The sequence below is a fragment of the Lampris incognitus genome, chromosome 5, assembly GCF_029633865.1.
Source record: "Lampris incognitus isolate fLamInc1 chromosome 5, fLamInc1.hap2, whole genome shotgun sequence".
Lineage (NCBI taxonomy): Eukaryota > Metazoa > Chordata > Actinopteri > Lampriformes > Lampridae > Lampris > Lampris incognitus.
In genome coordinates this window covers 48,040,567-48,060,252 of record NC_079215.1, presented here as the reverse complement: position 1 = coordinate 48,060,252, position 19,686 = coordinate 48,040,567, and the positions used below count along the sequence as shown (strand labels likewise).

Sequence of the window (19,686 nt, the reverse complement as noted above, 5' to 3'; positions counted from 1 at the left end):
CTGCACCACTGCACTTTATCACCTCTTATTTCACATTAATATAGTCAATCCTTGTGTATATATCTGAAGATTGTTGTGTTGTCACTCTATGTTAAGTACACAGAGAGACACGAAACCGGAGTCAAATTCCATGTGTGTGCGAACCTACATGGCCAATAAACATGATTCCGATTCTGACGTAGTCAAATGATTGAACTGCATTGGTTTTTAACTGTGAACAAAAAGCGGATTTCTTACCTTTTTTGGGGGGGGGGACTAGAATATATGGCTAATAAGTCTTTGGTGGGTCATGAAAATGACAAAAACCTTGCAAAGGGGATTTTTTATTTGGCTCATTAGGAGATTAATGTTTTAGAAATTGCTGTTGTCCGTCTTATTTTAACAACTATTGCATTTGTTTTCCTTTATCGAGCCTGCCGAACAACAACATGTTACTATACAGGATAAACTCAACATCCATCAGACTGAAGTTGCCATTTCCCACAGCAGAAACCAGATTAAAGAAATTCGAACTAGAAAAGGACCATTAATTCAAAAGGCCTGCTGAGAGGGGCGTCCGGGTGGCATGGCAGTCTATTCCGTTGCCTACCAACACTGGGATCGCCTGTTCGAATCCCCGTGTTACCTCCGGCTTGCTCGGGCATCCCTACAGACACAATTGGCTGTGTCTGCGGGTGGGAAGCCGGATGTGGTTATGTGTCCTGGTCACTGCACTAGCGCCTCCCCTGATCAGTCGAGGCGCCTGTTTGGAGGGGAGGGCGAACTGGGGGGGGGGATAGCGTGATCCTCCCATGTGCTACGTCCGCCTGGTGAAACTCCTCACTGTCAGGTGAAAAGAAGCGGCTGGCGACTCCACATGTATTGGAGGAAGCATGTGGTAGTCTGCAACCCTCCCCGGCTCGGTGGAGCAGCGACCGGGATGGCTCGGAAGACTGGGGTAATTGGCTGTATACAGTTTGAGCGAAAAAAAAAAAGGGGGGGGGGGTAGGGAAGGCCTGCTGAGAACCTACAGAGCTAAATGTTCTGAGATGAGCCAGGAACAGTAGATAAATTAATTTACTTTCCAAGCTTTTGTGAGAATCTATGCATCACACCAAGCAAGTATGTTTGTGTAGGGGTGTGTGCGTGTGTGTGTGTGTGTGTGTGTGTGTGTGTGTGTGTGCATGTGTGTGTGTGCGTGTGTGTGTGTGTGTGTGTGTGTGTGTGTGTGTGTGTGTGTGCGTGCGTGCATGTGTGTGTATGAATCTATACCACCATGGCAATTTTTTCACAAACAGATTTCAGGATGTCATTTGAAGTAGAGCTGGTATTAAGTGCAACTTCCCATCTTTTCTGCTTTTAATTACCAACCATGATAACAAGAGGAAATCCCGCAGCTTTCACAAGCTTTTTTCATGCATGTTCTCAGTATGAAACGGTGATTTTGAGTGATTATTAAATAGCCAGGCTTCGAGCTAGCCATAGCTCTGGATTGCTTAAGAGAAGAGCTTTTGTTTGTTTCATCGTTGTTGTCCTATTTCCACCGGAGCAGCGGGGGCAGTTGGGTTCAAAACCTGCGCTTGGTTGCATCAATTAAGGCCAGATAGGCAACTAAAGACTAATAGCCAGAGGAGTAATGCATGCTGTGTGCCCCCAGAGGAGAGCTCTGTGATTGGACAAAGAGGTCAAGACTAAGGCTGTCCAATCAGGTCACAGCACATCTGGAGCTGGTTTAAAAAATAAAAAAAAAATCACCTCAATGACTCAGCAGACTAAATGAGTCACACATCCTGTCAGAGAAAGAGAGAGAGCAATGAAGGGGGCAGAAAATAGAGAAAGGGGCACAAGAGGAGAAGAGGAAGAGTAACAGGGGCAAAGGAGAAGAGGTAAAGACAAGGAGACAAAGGGAAAAAAAACTAGAGGAGGAGATTGGCACAGGGTTAGCTAGGGAGGAGGAAGAGGAGGGGAGGGAGGAGGGAAGAGGGGGAAGGGGAGGAGTACGGAGGAAGGGAATATGAACATCTGTCCTGGCCGCGCTAGTATCTGCTGGGAAGACCTGTGTCTGTTGGAGACTTCCTGTTGTGTGTTTTGCCAGCGTTGCTCTGCTCCCCTGTGGTGCAAATGGAGACAGCATGTGTGATGAGGCAGAGGAAAAATGACAGCGAGCAACCGATGATTTCTGTTGATATGCCAATGTCACCCCCTCTACTAACTTGCCCCTTCGTCTGAAATGAGCCGACACCTCTGGAAAGGGGACATAGACAAGTAACCCATATGTACATAAGGTAAAAGGATAGCGTGCAATCCTTGGTGTCGTGGCACTCTAAATTTCTCTGTCCCTCCATTTCTTTTTTTACTTCACACCCCAACCTGCACACACTGCCCCAAGGTTACAATAACTCAGGAAGTGTTTGCTTTTTCACAGCCTTTTACGATACTCCAAGAAGAGGAGCTGCAGACTTTCTTTTTTTTATCATGATGACCACGAAGATAAACTGTCCAGTTTGCGGTCCCAGCGTTTGTTTATGTTGAGGTGTTTGCATGGAGTGTCCACCCCCCTCGCCTCGTTTTAAGCCACCAAAAACTTTCCCAGCAAGATAACTTTGTCATGACAGCTAGCACCAAAGACTTAGAGACAGAGACAGAGACAGAGAGAGAGAGAGAGAGAGAGAGAGAGAGAGAGAGAGAGAGAGAGAGAGAGAGGAAGCGAGAGAGATGGAGAAAGCAAGTGATGAAGAGAAAGAGGAGGAGAAAGAAAAACAGGAGATGAAGCAAGGGAACCCGAGATAACGAGGGACAGATTTGAAGACGGAGAAAGAGGGAGAGTGAAACAGAAAAAGGAGAGCGAGAGAGAGGAGAGAGGGAAGAGAAGGGAAGAGAGAAAGATTTTTCATACATACAGCTGTAATATGCGAGACAAATTGGGCTTCCTACTTTCGGCCACACCAACCAAGTCAACAAAGATACTCTGCTAATTTGGGAAAGTAAAGCCAAAAGCATCCCTGTGTCTTGAGATGTTCTCGTGCCTCCAATTCTCCAATCTGCCCATTTGAAGAGGATACATAACTCCAAGACGTGATTGGCTCTAATGCAAACCAGTCATCCAGCCAGCCACGGCACAGCTATAGTCTTAACAACACTCGTGCTCGCACACAAAAAAAGACCACCACACAGCAGATACTCACAAATCTCATGGCTGTCGTACATTTCACTGCAAATAGACGCCATCCCTCTTCCTTCTTCCCTCTTCCTCTCACTCTGTCCCAGATTGGCTCACCAAAGAACAGAAAAGTACACGTTGAAATGTTAAGGATTTACCATAAAAGTAAGTTCTGTCTCCCTGACAGCTGGCGTTGGCTATCGTAGCGATCCTTGAAGTGAACTACAGTTACTACGGTTGGGAACGTTGGTTCCCAAAGCTGAGATAAAGTGCAATATAGTCTCTATTTCCGATGATCTGAACTCAGAGCGGCCCCCGATGAACAATAAACAGAGTGACTCCGGGGGATCGGCCTTCCAGGGATTCCCTGGCCCCTCGCTGAATTTTTTGGGGGATATGGATGACTCAACTCCAAAATCGGAGGGAAGAAGGTGGAAGGGCAGCTCTGTGATTAAACCCCTTGTGCGGTCTACACATTGCTCCCAGAAACGTCTTCTAACCCAGTTATGTATGATGTTAATTATCTATAATAGAAACCTTGCATGAGCAGCGAAACGGATGGCCGAGAGGACTGGAGAGAGAGAAAAAGAAAAGTTGAAAAGAGAGACAAGAGCAAAAAAGAAAAAAAAAGAGAAAAAGGTAACAGGAAGAAAAAGAGAGAAACTTAGAAGAGAAGCAGGATTCCAGCCTTTACGTTGCTAGGAGGCAAAACAAGGGAGACCTTTGTGCAAAAAAACATGAATCATCAACTTTTTGTTCGGCAAAGACAGAGCTCCAGGAGATTTTTTTTGGCTTCCATAGGGTCTATTATGTCTACCACAAAATATAGTGCTTTTGGTCGGCCAATTCGCAACACACAGTAACTCATCCAAGCCAATTTGCCCTTTCCCCTAAATATTCATCCGTGCATGCTTACTCTACGCCACTCCTCTCACTCCCACTTCTTCTTCTGTGATGTCTGCCGTCCTCTGTGTAGCATCGCTGAGCACTTTACGCCACAGCTGCTGATGGGCGAAAGTTTACCCAGAGTGCTCTTTTCAAAGACTTTTCCCTATAGTTTAGTTTATGCTCTCTAGGACCGAAGTAATCATAGCTGTATATGTAAGGTCAGACTGTATTGGTCTCTTATGACCACCGTGAATCTCAAAAACCACGTTAGAGCTGACCCAAGGTCAGCATTGAATCTGTCTTCTTAAAAGTTTGTGACAGCTTTTACCAGGCAAATTGGAACGAGGCCCTCGCGATTTTAGGTACATTAGCAAGTCGATGTTTATACTATAGAAGTTACCTATTCACTCTAAATGAGAAACATACATACAGCCAAAGCCTTGTAGGGAGAGGAAGGCTAAGATGCCCAAAGAGCAGCAAAAACATAGAGGATTTATATATGAAAAAGTATTGTGAAGTTCCCAAAAGCCCATGCTCACTTTTTACATTATAAATATAATTTCATTTATCTATCTGGATCCGTGGGCCCATGTGATGCAATGACCACCTGCAATTTTCACAAGCCTACTGGGATAGGAATGAATATGTATGTATGTATGTATGTATGCATGCATGTATGTATTTATTTATTTATGTATGTATCACAGTTTGAGCTTTATTCTGTTGTGAAAATATTCACCAAAACATCTCCTCTTCCAACAAGTACACAAAAACATTAACCAATGATGTCAAGAACCAATGACCTAAAATTGGCCCTTCCTTTTTGTGAAAATCAGTCTGTGTCAAGTAATGAGCTTGTCATTAAACAGGTGATCTAGCCCAGCCGGAGAGATAGACTTAAAAGATACAAAATATAGAGGTTTTCCTATAGAGAAGGAACCACTGTAACATATCATACTTGCTCAATTCATGAATGGCAGAGCCAAACTCTTGTCATGCCCTACAACCCATGTCATTTAAAGGGTCTATCAGCGATTTTAATTTATGACACTTTCTATATTTGGCTGAACTCTTTCTACATCCTGATAGCTATCAAGTAAGTAGCTGGTCTCTGTGGCTGCCCTAGATGCTGTAAACAGAGGCAGAAATTTTTCTTTGTACTCACACCTTATCAGCAAATCAGGCGAGTGCTTTGAAAACCAGCGTCTACATTGGTTCTTACTGGCTGTCAATCAGTTTGTGCTGGCAGAATATTTTCAAAATATAACTAGCTCTTGCTAACTCCCACCCAGGATTGCTCACCCCCACTTTAAAGGATGTCAGTAACATCTGTGTCACATTTCCTGAGATAGTCCTTGCACATTTGCCTGATGTTATATTAAAGTATTAAATACTGTGTTTGAAGTGATGTTGAAGTTTGGTTGTGGGTAATGATGAAATATCTTTAGTGGTTGCTCACTGCAGACCAGATGAATAATCCAAAATATTGAGGGGGAGGGGGGTTTCTCCTCTCTCTCCGTTCACTCCCATTGCACAGCAAAACCACACTTTTAGCACATAATCAAACAGAAACAAAGCTGATCTGGCCAATATCTTAGGTAATGAGCCCTATTGCTCGTGTTTTGGGAAAATCAAATATGCCTCTCTTAATGTTATTTTACCATGTTAAATTAAAAGCAGATCCAGTAGACCGCTTATGTGACCTTGCTGATTAAGAATCGATCTGATTGGTCCAACTCTCCACAACATCTCCGCATTTGTGATAGTAAAACTGAGCAGAACTTAGTTTGCTAGCATGCTGAGAGACATTTTGCATATTAAGTAAAGCGACACAGAGGGAAAAAAAGAAAATAGTACTTTCACCAATAACTAAATAGATGCCAAAGCATGAGCAATAGGGCTCATGATTACTTAAACTGGCAGAGTTGGCTTTGTATGTTTTCGTTTATGTAGTAAAAGTGTGACTTTGAGACATGTTTCATTGTGCGATGGAAGTGAATATAGAGAGAACAAACAATATTTTGGATTGTTCATTTGGGGTGCATGGAGCAACTATCAAAGATGTGTACGCCCAATTATTTGGACCATCATGGCCAACCCAAGGTTCTGCCAAATTTCAACATCACTTTAACAAGTGGTGCTGGATCGTGCTTCCAGTTCAGACCTCTTAGGTCAGCTTTGTTTGGTTGACCGCATGTATAAAGGCCATCAGAGGCCCACCCTGGCCCTGGGTTTCCTTTTCAAGTCTCAGCATCAAATTTCCTCTCTTCGTTTTTTTATTGTCGAGATTAGGGTCTTGGCTTTCCCATTGGTTTTATAAGAGTGGAACTACAGCACATCCTGATATCTGGAAGATAAACAAGAGGGTGGACAGGAGAGACCACATATATCAAGATAAGGAAGCTACTTTCTTCTGTGGCTGTTATGTTTAGTCCCCATGAAAGCAAAATATATATTTGTTTGTTTTTTTTAATCACTGATTGTCACCTATACACCAGTAGCTGCCCCAACAATAACAAAAAAGTCCTTTTGCAGGTATTCTTAATAGTATTTTAGAGTTTGTCGTTTCCTGGAAAACGATAATAAAACGTTGATGACTCATCCTGTACTCGGGGGACATATGCTAATTTTGCGTCCAATCAAACGATTTCTTGAATTTTTACGGCTCTCCCCCATGATTATAAATTCTGCCAGTTACTGACCGGTGTACAGGACATAGAAGCTAGCTTTTTTTGTTTTTGTTTTTGTTCTTGGTTGTACTAACTCCCGCAACCCCCCGGTGGATCGCCTTGGCTGGGGAGATCCGCGAGAAGGGTGTCACTGCCCGATCCACACCGGAAACCCGATCAGTTCAACTCATGTGCGAAAATGCGTCTACTTCCTGTCACCGCCATTGTTTTACGACGTTGTTGAAAAGCGTCTTCTCGTCCCTGATATCATAGATTCTTTTGCCTGTCATTTGCACAGGAAGTAGATGCATTTCCGCAGATGCGTTGAACAGATCGGGTTTCCGGTACAGATCGGGCAATGACAAGCGCCGTGTGTTAGACGTTCTTTACAAAAACAAGAAAAACGCGTATCTATTTACGTCCTTTACAAAAACAAGACGTGGTTGTTTAATAAGAAAATGTGTAATCTTCCATTTCATAATTAATCAAAACAAAGATAACATCCATCCACTATCCATCCGCTTATCCTGCTCTCAGGGTCGCGGGGAAAGATTAATTTATTTAAATCCCAGACACTGCCGTAAATTGCTTCGACATACTTCCGACAGGAAGTGTACGCATTTCCGCACCTATCTTGAACAAATCGAGTTTCCGGTACGGATCGGGTAATGACAGGGTCTTGAACTTTGATGAACTTTTGTCTTAAGGAGTTGACAAATGATCCAAAATCTGTGCCTGCGTGCGTGCGTGCGTGTGAGGGTTAAACTTCCAAAAAGGAAAAAAAAACTGTGGTCACGGAAGTAAGTCATGCATTTGCACTGTCAGTAAGATAATAAGGTGGTTGGTTGTGAAGACATGAACCAGCCACAGCTGTTTTGCTATACATACTATTTGTATGTGTCTATACACAGGGAAATAATGAGTGTGAGTGCAGCATGGACAAAATTCACATTGTGGGGGGATTATGGGGTTAAGAGGAGACCACAGTCTTTCATCAGTGATGGGAAACTTCCTTAACCCCTGACATCCCCCAGATACTGAATGTAAACTCTTAACTTCCGAAAAGACTCATCTGGGGGCGGAGAATTCTCCGTCTGTATGTATGTTTGCGTTTTGCTTAAAAATTATCTGGGTCAGAAGGACTGTCCTGTTGCCATTTCTCTAAGCTCCACCCATTTCTGTTGTTGCCATTTCCCTAAGCTCCACCCATTTCTGCTGTCGCCATTTATCTAAGCTCCACCCATTTCTGCTGCCGATGTGAAAAAGAGCTCATCAACGAAGAGACTTTTTCTTCATAAGGATGCAAATTTGCACAGGCGGTGTTTTGGATGACCACCCCCTACAGTCTTCTTGAGTATAAAGATATATGTCAAATGGGAGAGGGAAAAGGCCTTATTGCAACAGGCATCCACGTTACATTTCAGCATGAACGGATCTAGTGTGTTTCAAACTTGACCCTGGAACTTGCTTGTGTCGACCTCCAACCACTGAGGTTAACTAAACACTGGGGGACACTAAGAACAACATGGCTGCAATTCCTTACGCTGAAGCGCGAGAAATATAAAGAGGGTGAGAGGGAAAAGTAGAAATGAGCTGAATTATATTTATAAGTCTGGAAACAAAGCATGGCATCACCTGTGAACTGAGTTCTGTGCTGCCTGGCTAATTTCTACAGTCACACAGTGCCCCCTGGTGGAATTTTTAAGACTTCACCCAGAACACTCAAAGACAACGACTGCCCGGCAAGGAACTAGAAAATATAAATGAAATTGATGGCATAACAGACAACAAGCTCAAAACGTAAGGGGAATCAGACCAGCTGCTTTATTTATCACTGAACAGCACAGCACCGGTCTGCAACAATCAACACAGCGAAAAAAATGTGTTAAATTCAGTGGCTACAAGGCTACCAATAATAGCATGCACCATTTGTGTGACACCCCTTAAACAACATCTCTTTGATCTGGGGAAGAACACAACTGCAGACAAGCTGAGATGAGATATGATGGTCTGCTTTTTGGGTAACATCTTCCAATCATAAGCAAACTCTCACCCGCCCTCTCTTTTCGTCTCTCTCTCCCGCCCTTCCTCTTTTTGTTTCTCCATGGTGTCTTTCTATAATTAGTCATCGGGTCAGGCTGATTGACGGTCTGGGAGCAACTAGCGAAGGAGAGGAGTGAACATGGGCAGCCTTGTGTGTGCATGCACGTATAAGTTTGTGTTTGACAGAGAGAAAAAAAAGGGGGAGCGAAAGAGGGAGAGACAGAAAAACTCAAGTACAGAGAAATAAGAACTCCTCTGTATGTTTGTGTGTCTGCGTTTACTCTTTCTTATGACCAAGACGGGCAGCGACACAAAACGCATTATCTTTTCCCAGCCAGAGCATCAATCCAAATAAAAGATAAAGGACTACAGTTGTTCATTTTCCATTATAACCACAATGACCACTCAAAAACATACTCCTTGCCAGACAATATTGTTCATTTAGGCAATGGGGTCAAATTCCAGTGTGGTGCATCTTATACAGCGCTTGCTAAGCTCTCAGCGAGGACATGTCTGTCTCCGACTCCTCAGTAGCATTCTATACTGGTATTTGTTCCCTCCTTGTGAGGTAAAGAGAAGCAGGGTAACTACAGTACCGTTTCCAATAATAATACGGACTATTTTCTGAAACAAATACGTTCTCTCTCACTGACCTCACTTGCCACAGTTTCTGTCGGCAGACCAGACCAGTCCGGTGCTTTCAGCCTTAATATATGCTGATGACAAGTATAAAATCACCAGTCACTGTGCTCCCTTCCAGTCTCAAGATGACAAGAGGAGCCAAATGTTTACTGTGGACAAGCTGACCAAGCTGAGGCTACATTTCCTAAATTTGAATCATGGACTGGAAGGGAAAAGAAATATGCTATTTCCAGCCACTGAACCGAGGCACCTCTGACTCATGTCCAGAGATCATACATAGATAGAGCTCTGTATGAAGTGTTTGACGGACCGATAAACAGCAGGACGCCCATGACAAGATAAGGCTTTCTGTCTCACTGGCCGTTCTGGGGGGGAAGAAGATAGTGATCACAGTTCTTCAGTCTACCTGATGTTGCCCAAAGTTCACCTCAACCCAAACTGCCAGTGGGAGACGTGTTCAGTTCTATCGAGGCTGCCACTGGCCACCTCCATTCCACCTCTAAACCTCCCCCAGAAGGGGTCAATACATTCAAATTTCAGTTGTTGCAATATAAATTGTTAAATTATAATATAAATAATTTAACATAAATTATTAAATTATAGGCAATATCAGGGTAAGGGTGGTGATAGAGTAAGGTTTTAGTGCATGTGTGTCATTTCTTCCTCTTCCATGTCTGTTTGTGTGCTCTCTCTCTCTCTCTCTTCTCTCTCGCTCTTGTCTCTGTCTCTTCTCTCTCGCTCTCTCTCTTTCACACATGCACACACACGCACACACGCACACACACGCACACACTTGTGTGTTTGTGTGTGTATGTCTATAGATATATACTATATAGTAGTATGTTTTGGGGTTTGTGTGCATGTGGCCATTGTTCCTATTCCTTCTCATGCTGCCCATACATATATAAACATCCCAGTATAGCTCTCTGTGGTGCGAAGATCAAAGTTGGAAATGTCACTGGTTAGGAAGCTGGCTGCCTTAGATCACATGACCCCAGAGAGAGGACGTGCACCGCCGAGGTCACGCGAAGGGGGAAACAATCCCAGTGACAGAACACGGAAGGAAACCTGGGATGTGTGTGTGTGTGCGTGTGCACGCACGCACGCACGCACACACATGTGTGTGTGTGTGTATGTATACATGTGCGCTCGTGATGTCATTTCCTCCATTTCCTCTTGGAAAAACTGAATGGAAAGGAAAGCAGCCTATTTAATGTGCTCCCCAAAAAAACACAGAGGGAATTGTCATCTCTGGAAAAACTTCCAATGTCCCCATGACATAGCATGAGTTTGGATATTTATGTGACCAGTGAAAAATTAATGATCATTTCTTACACCAGTAGCAATATGGCTGCAGAATCGTTAAAGCAGTGGCTGAATGCAGTACTGTACTGCAGTTAATATTTGTCCCTTATGCTGGAAAAAAAGTCAGCCATCCCTGTAGACGCTGAGTACCTCAGCAGAATGTGACTTAACCCGGAGGGAATGACCCAACGGCACGATCAGTGGTCGGAACATGCAGGTCAAGCCAGGGTTGGTTTGGCTTTTCTTATTTCCTGCTTTTTTTGTTTTTTGGATCCCCCCCCCCTTTTCTCTCCAATTGTATCCGGCCAATTACCCCACTCTTCCGAGACATCCCAGTCGCTGCTCCAACCCCCTCTGCCGATCCGGGGAGGGCTGCAGACTACCACATGCCTCCTTCGATACATGTGGAGTCGCCAGCTGCTTCTTTTCACCTGACAGTGAGGAGTTTCACCAGGGGGACGTAGCGCGTGAGAGGAGCACGCTATTCCCCCCCAGTTCCCCTTCCCCCACGAACAGACGCCCCGGCCGACCAGAGGAGGCGCTAGTGCAGCGATCGGGACACATACCCACATCAGGCTTCCCACCTGCAGACACGGCTAATGTGTCTGTAGGGACGCCCGACCGAGCCAGAGGTAACACGGGGATTCGAACCGGCAGCCAGGGTTGTTTTGTGTTTCAGAGCAGAGCAGAGAAGCTCCATGAGAGTGGGCTCTACGCATAGAAATCATAGGATTCTGAGATCCCCCTTCATTGAGACCCTTAATAAGGCCTCCCCTTGTGGGCAAGTGACTGCCAGGCAAAACTTCGGGCAGGGAGGCAGTGGAAAGTTATCATTAAGAGGCATTAAGGCCACAAAGACTCACTAAATGATGCACTAGCGCACATGCAAATGCATATGTGCTGCTGTGTGTGTGCACAAAGGCCGGCGCGCACACACACACACACTTAACATTTATCATAGTACAAACGCATACAAACAATTCAATGATATTTCTGAAGTGTTGTTTAAATATATTGCTGAAAGACAAAAGTCTTTCATTTTTCATCTAGCATTAAGCGTATTAACTGCAAACCGAGAACATGTATCCTTCCATAGGCTCTGTCAACAGGAAATCCCTCCCATAATTATGCTCCATTAAGAGCTAGTTATAAAGTACTTGGGAACGCCACTAATAGCAATGGGAACATATTGATTTATCAAATGCTGAAGCAACATTCTTTATCCTGAACTGTAGTTCTGCAAGGTCAAAAGGTAGCGGTCCTTTCTGCGCGAGTCGGTAAAGCCCATCTGATAAACCAATCATTGCACGGAGCAGCGATAAGGGAGTTAACCTCTCATTTGGTCTCACACCGCGGTGCTCTACGTCTCAGACACTGTTTCAGCTCACCTTAAGGAAAAGAATTGATAGGAAATAGTAAAACAGATGTGCGTGTGCAAAATGCATGTGCAAGTACGGTTGTGTCTGTAACTACAATAACATGCCAACACTCCGGTCTTTCTCCACTGCTTTTAAAGCCTATCTCCAAATGTACTCCCGATTGGTAATTTTTCCTTGCTAAACTGCCAATTTTCCTAAAGCCTATTGGAGTCATTATGAAAAAGGAGAATCGCCTCGGTGAGATTAGATTTCGCCTGTTCTATTCTCTTTTTCATACAATGCTGGGACGCTATCCATGATCACTTTTCCCCTAACCCGGCGTAGGGTGCCAGGACGGACACCCATCAAAACGCATGTCCCCATGCCTTGCGTGCACGGCTGCATGGTGTGCACGCTTGCCTTTCGAGGGCTTCTCGGGGACAGAGCCTGAGGTGACAGAGGGAAATGGGAGTGACGCTGTGGACACTTATCGCTCTCTAACTCTATCCACCCCTCCCGTCTATATCTTGTTTTCTCAGGGAGAAGACAATGTGAGGGAGGTTTCCACTTGACTGCACTGATGTGGATAGAATCAAATGACTTTTTCATTTCCAATAGATTGTGCAGGTTTCGGGTGGCACAGTGGCGCAGTGGTTAGTTAGCGAGGTCGCCTCACAGCAAGGAGGTCCTGGGTTCAAGCCTCGGGGTTATCCAACCTTGGGGGTCGTCCCGGGTCGTCCTCTTGTGTGGAGTTTGCATGCAATCCCCGTGTCTGCATGGGTTTCCTCCGGGTGCTCCGGTTTCCTCCCACAGTCCAGAGACATGTAGGTCAGGTGAATTGGCCATACTAAATTGTCCCTTTGTGTGTGTGTGTGTGGGTGGGTGGGGGGGGTGTGATGGCCTGGCAGTCTGTCCAGGGTGTCTCCTCGCCTGCTGCCTAATGACTTCTGGGATAGGCTCCAGCATCCCCGCGACCCTGAGAGCAGGATAAGCGGTTTGGATAATGGATGGGTGGATGTGCAGGTTTCAAATTAATATTTCGGTAAATTTTATAGACATGTTTTAAAGCTTGGAATTGAAAGTCTTTTTAAACGTCATTTGAGAGTCCACTCTTAAACATGAACTGAGTAATGATTAAAATCCATTGAAAGTGTATACTCGTTTTGGATTTTCTTCGTGGTTTGTGTGTGTACATGGTATGCTTAGTTTGGGATCTGTGTGGATCTGTGTGTTATTCTACAGTGTGGTGTTGGCAGGTATGACCTATAATGATCCTCATGAGAAAACTGGGTAAAAGCAACTCTCTCTGGACCACAGACATTTACGACAATGATGTGTTCACCAAAAAGTAAATTCAGGTCAGTTTTTATGTGCATGCATGGCATGCATACATACGTGTGTGTGTGTGTGTGCACACGAGTGCATGCGTGTGAGAGAGAGCAAGACAGAGACAGATACTGACAATATTTAACAAGTAAGTTACACACAAGTTACACAAGTAACAAGTTAGGTGTCTTGACAATGTCTTGGAGAGAGAGAGAAACATGCATGTGCATGCATTAATACGTGCGCATGTGTGTGTGCACGGGCATGCATGCATGCGAAAGAGAGAGAGAGAGTGTGTGTGAGTGAGTGTGTGAAAGAGAGAGGGTGTGTGTGTGAGTGAGTGAGTGAGTGAGTGAGTGAGTGAGTGAGTGAGTGAGTGATTGAATGAGTGAGTGTGAGTGAGAGAGAGAGTGTGTATATGAGTGTGTATGGGCGTGCATGTGTGCATGCATGCACGTGTTCAATAGAGAGTGTGTGTGAGTGAGTGAGTGAGTGAGTGAGAGAGATAGAGGGAGAGAGAGTTTGACAATGTTTAACAAGTAAGTTATACACAAGTTACCCAAGTAACAAGTAAGGTATCTTGGCAATGTCTTGGAGAGCAAGAGAGAACCATGCATGTGCATGCATACGTGTGTGTGCACGCACATGCATGCGTGTGTGCATGCGTGTGAGAGTGTGAGTGAGTGAGTGTGTGCGTGTGAGTGAGTGAGCGAGAGAGAGAATAAAATAGCTTTTCTGATTTAGAAAATCCCACTTCCGGTGTAGGAAGACGGCGGCGCCGGCAGCCTCACTCATTACCGACTATGCCGTGTCTTTGCCCACATCTGCATCTAAGTTTGTGTCTTCATGTGACGTTTTTTATTTTGCTCATCAATTATTTTCGTTTAGGCTAGGAGAGCTAGCGTTGGATCGGCTGAGAGAGCTTACGGCCCTTTCCAGAGCTGTACCCGGGAGGAAACACGGAGGTGGTCTCGTGGCAGCCTCGCCTGGCGACGACTGTGCGGTGTTTTTGTCTGCGTCTGCGGTGTCGTGTGGAGGGCAGGGGAGGTGTGTCGAAGGTGGCTGGCTGGGGGAGCTGGCGTTGTATCGGCTTGGGGAGCCTGGTCTGTTTCATCCGATGGGCCCAGGGACCACGGCCCCTGCCTGGAGCTCTGCCCGGGGAGGACACACCGAGGGCGGTCTGACAGGACGAGGAAGCGGGGCAGGCTAAGCTAACTGCTAGCCCATGCAGACCGGCAGTTCCGACAGTCATCCTGGCTGGAGCGCTGCACTGAGTGTGCTGTGTTGTTAACTGTTTGTTTGTTTTTGCTTTGTTCTCTCTGTTTTTGTATTTTTTTGGTGGTGTCGTTTTTGGGAAATGGATGTGTTTTGTGTTGCACTGCTGTGGGCTGGGAGAAACGAAATTTCCTTTCTTTGTGTTTGCAAGTACATGTAAGAAGTGACAATAAATTGTTCCTAATTCCCGATTCTGTGCTCTAATAATGTCTCCTTAAAGCTTCCATCCATTATCCAAACCGCTTATCCTGCTCTCAGGGTCACGGGGATGCTGGAGCCTATCCCAAAAGTCATTGGGCGGCAGGCAGGGAGACACCCTGGACAGGCCGCCAGGCCATCACAGCGTGCAATATGAAAACTGAGTACTCCTGAATAGCTACGGCCCCAACAGTTAACCAGTGTATATAAATGGCCATTGGTATACAATCACACATATTATGATATTATAACACTATACAATCCCAGTCATTTGGAAACAAAACTTACCAAAAGGGTATCACATACTCCTGCTTCAAGCCAGATGCTAATGCAGCTGATGTGGTTGGTGCCTCCTGTAGCCTCAGAGAGACCTGTGTAGCTAGCTCTGTAAAATGCTGATCTGACAAACAAGCTGCTCTGCCTTACTACAGCTTATTTTTTTGTCCAGCTGTGGCACTAATTAGGGTTTTACAACTCCACTACTGCACAAATCAGTCAGGCTTCAATAGCAAGTCAGGCTTTAATAACACGAAGGCCGGCACACAAGAAAAATACACCAGCTCTGTTACAGCACAAAGAGACAGACCCAAATTATATATGCTTAACATAAATAACCACAGACACAAAAACACACATGCACACAAACACACACACACATAGACAGACAGTCTGCTAGCGCTAGCGACGGCCAGGCCTTTAAGGGCATGGTTACTTGTATTACTGAGAGACAAGCAGACATTGGGCTTTAATCAAAGGAGCCTCTCCTGTTACAGACCTCCTCCAGAGACCCTGTGCGATGGGAGATCCGATCCTCTGGCCTCAAGGTGAGGTGACAGGGGAGTAGGAGGAGATGAGGAAAAGAGGGAGGTTAGAAAAGAAAAGGCCCAGATGATGTAAATTCTGGAAAATGTTGTCACCACTTTCCAGTCATGTGGCTTTTTTGTAAATCACCGCTGAACGTATATGACTTGGCCCTCTCACTGGACTATAGGACCGCTATAAAGCTGCTATTAGATGACTACGGTGCCCCCGTAGGCCCAGCTCCTCTTACTTGTTAAGCTGGAGGTGGCATAGCAGGTAGCGTGCCCTGACAGCTCACAGCATCTGGTTCAACATTCACCCTGCCTAAGTGTCCATGAGCAAGGCACCTAACCAGCTCCAGAGATGCTGTTTAGTATCTGACCAACTTTGACGGGGGCAATTAAACAACTAATTCTTTCCATATTACATGATTGCCCTCGTGTGGGTCTCAGTTTGACGCAGCGGACCCTCGCTAATCTCTTTTCCACTAATCAATTTAGTGCCACACAAAAAAGCCAACTCCAGGCGAAAGCGGTTGCAGGGAGAGGTGAGTCCGGTCACCGTGTGAAACAGCTCCCTCTGCCAACGCAAATAGAGTCAAATAAACCATGCCGAGAGGGCTTTTTTTTCACACCGTGACAGGCAATCATCTGTACATACTTTATCAACACAGTCAGTGTAGTCACCTTGGTCAACTTTTGGGGGGGGGGGGCTGGGGAGAAAGAAGAGGAGCCAGACTGTTTCTTGTCTGCGTCTGTCTCTTAAGTGTGATTGTATAGACTTGAAAGACTGAGTCTAACGCCATAGAAAAGTCCCTCAAGTCAACAGAACAACTTATTAAAGCATCTATGCCTCATTTAAACCCCCTAGTTTCTCACAGCAAGACACAACTCTGGTTCAGACCGAGGAAAACCCCAGCTTAGATTAAACACACAGACACACACAACACATTCCAAGAGATGTGGTGAGGCCCAAAACATGAAAAGTTGTTTGAATGGTTTTCTCATTCGCTCAGACATTCGCTGCACTCGGTAGGACAGTAAACTGTAAGGGAACAGCTCAGTCGCATTAAAGTCCCCCCAGAAAAGAGAACTCATTACCAGGCTCAACCTCAAGATTTTACAAAGAAACCTATCTGGTATGATGCATGATTGGGTGTGTTTTGTTCTCAGTCAAGTGAATAAAATGAAAGACAAAGACTGGCCCAGAGCTAATCTTATCAAATAACAATGGAGACCATGTGAAACTGGGGCTCTCTTGTGGAGCGCTGTGGTTATACTGTAGTCATGCTACCCAGCTAGCAAGTTTCAGCAGATCCTCCTTCCCAACAACAGGAGCACATGTTCTCACACCGGTTTTAGCTGGGTACGTATCCAGGTATGCAGTCACACACAGATATGAAACTAGGAATTTAACCAGCTATAGGAGGAAGACAGGTTAAATGTGATGTAGCAGCATCGGCATATGACATTACATTAAGGGGTTTAAGTTTGAATGACAAAGATTGAAGATAATGGTTTTCAACCTGGGACAGCAGAGGGTCTTTGGGATCTTTGTAGGAAGGATAAAAATGGGGTTGCAATTGTCAGTTGGAGTGATGTTAATGTGAAGCAGACTTACTGTCGGGGTTGGGGGACTTGCGGCCGGCGTGGTTCGGCGAGGAACAGCGGAAAGTGGTGACAATGGTGTTGTGGTGGGGGTTCGGATGGTGTGGGTGGTGCACCACTGGGTGATGGCCGTTGTTTTCTGGGGGTGCTTTGGTGACGCTGATCTCAGGTTTGCGCACATCCGCGGGGCTGGGGGGCTCAAACTTGCGAGTGTGGTTCTGCTCAGGGGTCCGGGCCGTACCGTTGTTGTTATTGCTGCCCTCGTTGCGGCGTGTCACTGGGGAGTCGGCGGGCATCTTGGCAAACGTGACCTCCCGCTTGTGGCTCATCTCCGGTGTCTTAGAATGGCCCAAGACCTCGGGCCGCTTCAGGGCACTGTTGGCAGCGAAGCGATTGGACGCCGGGCTGGTGGCGTTGTCCAGCTGCTTGCTGGAAGAGGACGAGATGTCGATGGAGAGCTCAGAGCGGCGCGACACAGGCTCAGGGGTCTTGGAGCCTCCACCGCCCATGATGGAACGAGGTTGGGTGTAGTTGTGGTTGTTGTTGTTGGAGGTCGGCGCACCGGTGCCCAAGTCACGGTAGTAGATGCTGGTGGGAGACATGGCGTTTCGATGGGGCAAGTTCGTCGTGCGACGGGAGCCCGGGGAGGAATGCGTGGCCGTGTCGACATCCTCAACCTCAAAAGACCTCTTCAGCGCTGCATAGAAAGCACACACAAGGAACTAATGATTACTGGTCATGAGCATGATATGTCTGGAAATTAGATACATAGAAAGCTGCATAACAAAACCCACAGCATATTGGATCCCCCCCCGTTTTTTTTTCTCCCCAATTGTATCTGGCCAATTACCCCAATTTTCCAAGCCATCCCAGTCATTGCTCCACACCCTCTGCAGACTACCACATGCCTCCTCCGATACATGTGGAGTCGCCAGCCGCTTCTTTTCACCTGACAGTGAGGAGATTCACCTGGGGGACGCAGCACGTGGGAGTATCACGCTACCCCGTCCCCCCACGCACAGGTGCCCCGACTGACCAGAGGAGGCGCTAGTGCAGCGCCCAGGACACATACCCACATCCACCTTCCCACCCGCAGACGCGACCAAGCCGGATGTAACACGGGGATTCGAACCAGCGATCCCCATGTTGGTAGGCAATGGAATAGACCACCATGCCACCCGGAAGCTTATAATGGAAACATTTTGATTCTCAACCATAAATCCTTTACAAAAACACAGGTATCTTGCTTATTTAATATATCTTTATGTAACCTGTTAGTGGAAAAAACCCACTTTTTTTAAGTTGAAGATGAACAACGTTATGCTCATTGAGCGGGTCAGATCAACCAAGTGATTTTTCAAACAAACCACATTCTTTTTAAAACCAATAGCTGCATCCCAACATTTACATTGCCTGGGGTGGGAGGGTGGGGTATCGGAGGAACAGCTCAGTCACAACACAAAAGAAACAGCATCTACTACAAATTAAAACAAGCTATCGAATTTCACAAAAAACAAACAAACTCCCCAACGTCATTACTTGAAAGAACAACACTCTGCATCAGGCTTCACCTTGTTGGCGATGCCATATTTACTGTACAACACAAAACTGTACACAGCATGTCGTGTAACCTCATATAGTGACATCTGCCATTTGTTGGATGCGCATGTGTGTGGTACAGCAGAGCATAAACTGCCAGGGCTTCTCACAGATTCATTTTACAGAGGTTGCTTAGTTTAGTCAAGTATTTTTTGGACCCCCCCCCCTTTTTCTCCCCAATTGTACCCGGCCAATCAACCCACCAGCGTTGTAGTACTTGAGTCCAGGACTCGGACTCGATTCCGACTCAAGTCCTGATTTTCAGGACTCATGACTTGACTTGGACTTGAGCAGTGATGACTCGGACTTGGACTTGAACACTGGGGACTTGACTCGACTTGGACTCGAGGTTTAGTAACTCGACTACAACACTGGTGTGTGTGCACATGCTTGCAAGTGCATTTGTTTGGCTATTGTGTCACCAAGTAATTCAATTCAATTCAATTCAATTCAATTCAATTTTATTATCATTTAAAAACAATGTGCAGGCACATGTTAAAAATGAAATGAGGGCTGTGGCTTCACCAAACAGTGCAAGACAGACACAGACAAACACAGCAAACGCAGTATAAGATAAATAAAGTAAATAAACTCCCTCTGAAATGGTGACAGCTGTGTCGTTTTTGTTCCATGTAGACCTTTTTTATTTGTATGTCAGCTTTTTTACGGTGCCAGAGTGGAGCACTGGAGCCCATCTTGGAACTCGACTCAGACTCAACCTTGATGACTTGGACATGGACTTGGACTGAGGCAATGGGGACTCGACTCAGACGTTTCTTTGGGGACTCGGACTCGGACTTGAACACTGGGGACACGAGACTCGATTCAGACTCGAG

The 19,686-nt window shown here is 45.7% G+C and overlaps 1 protein-coding gene across 3 annotated transcripts in view; it reads right to left on the bottom strand.

Moving 5' to 3' along the window:
• septin9b (septin 9b) overlaps window positions 1–19,686 on the bottom strand; it is a 79,306-nt gene that overhangs the window by 39,534 nt on the left and 20,086 nt on the right. For all 3 annotated transcript variants that reach the window (XM_056279837.1, XM_056279836.1, XM_056279835.1), the window contains exon 2: window positions 17,265–17,948. In XM_056279837.1, the coding sequence (XP_056135812.1) occupies window positions 17,265–17,948 (684 nt within the window). The remainder of the gene's footprint in view (window positions 1–17,264; window positions 17,949–19,686) is intronic.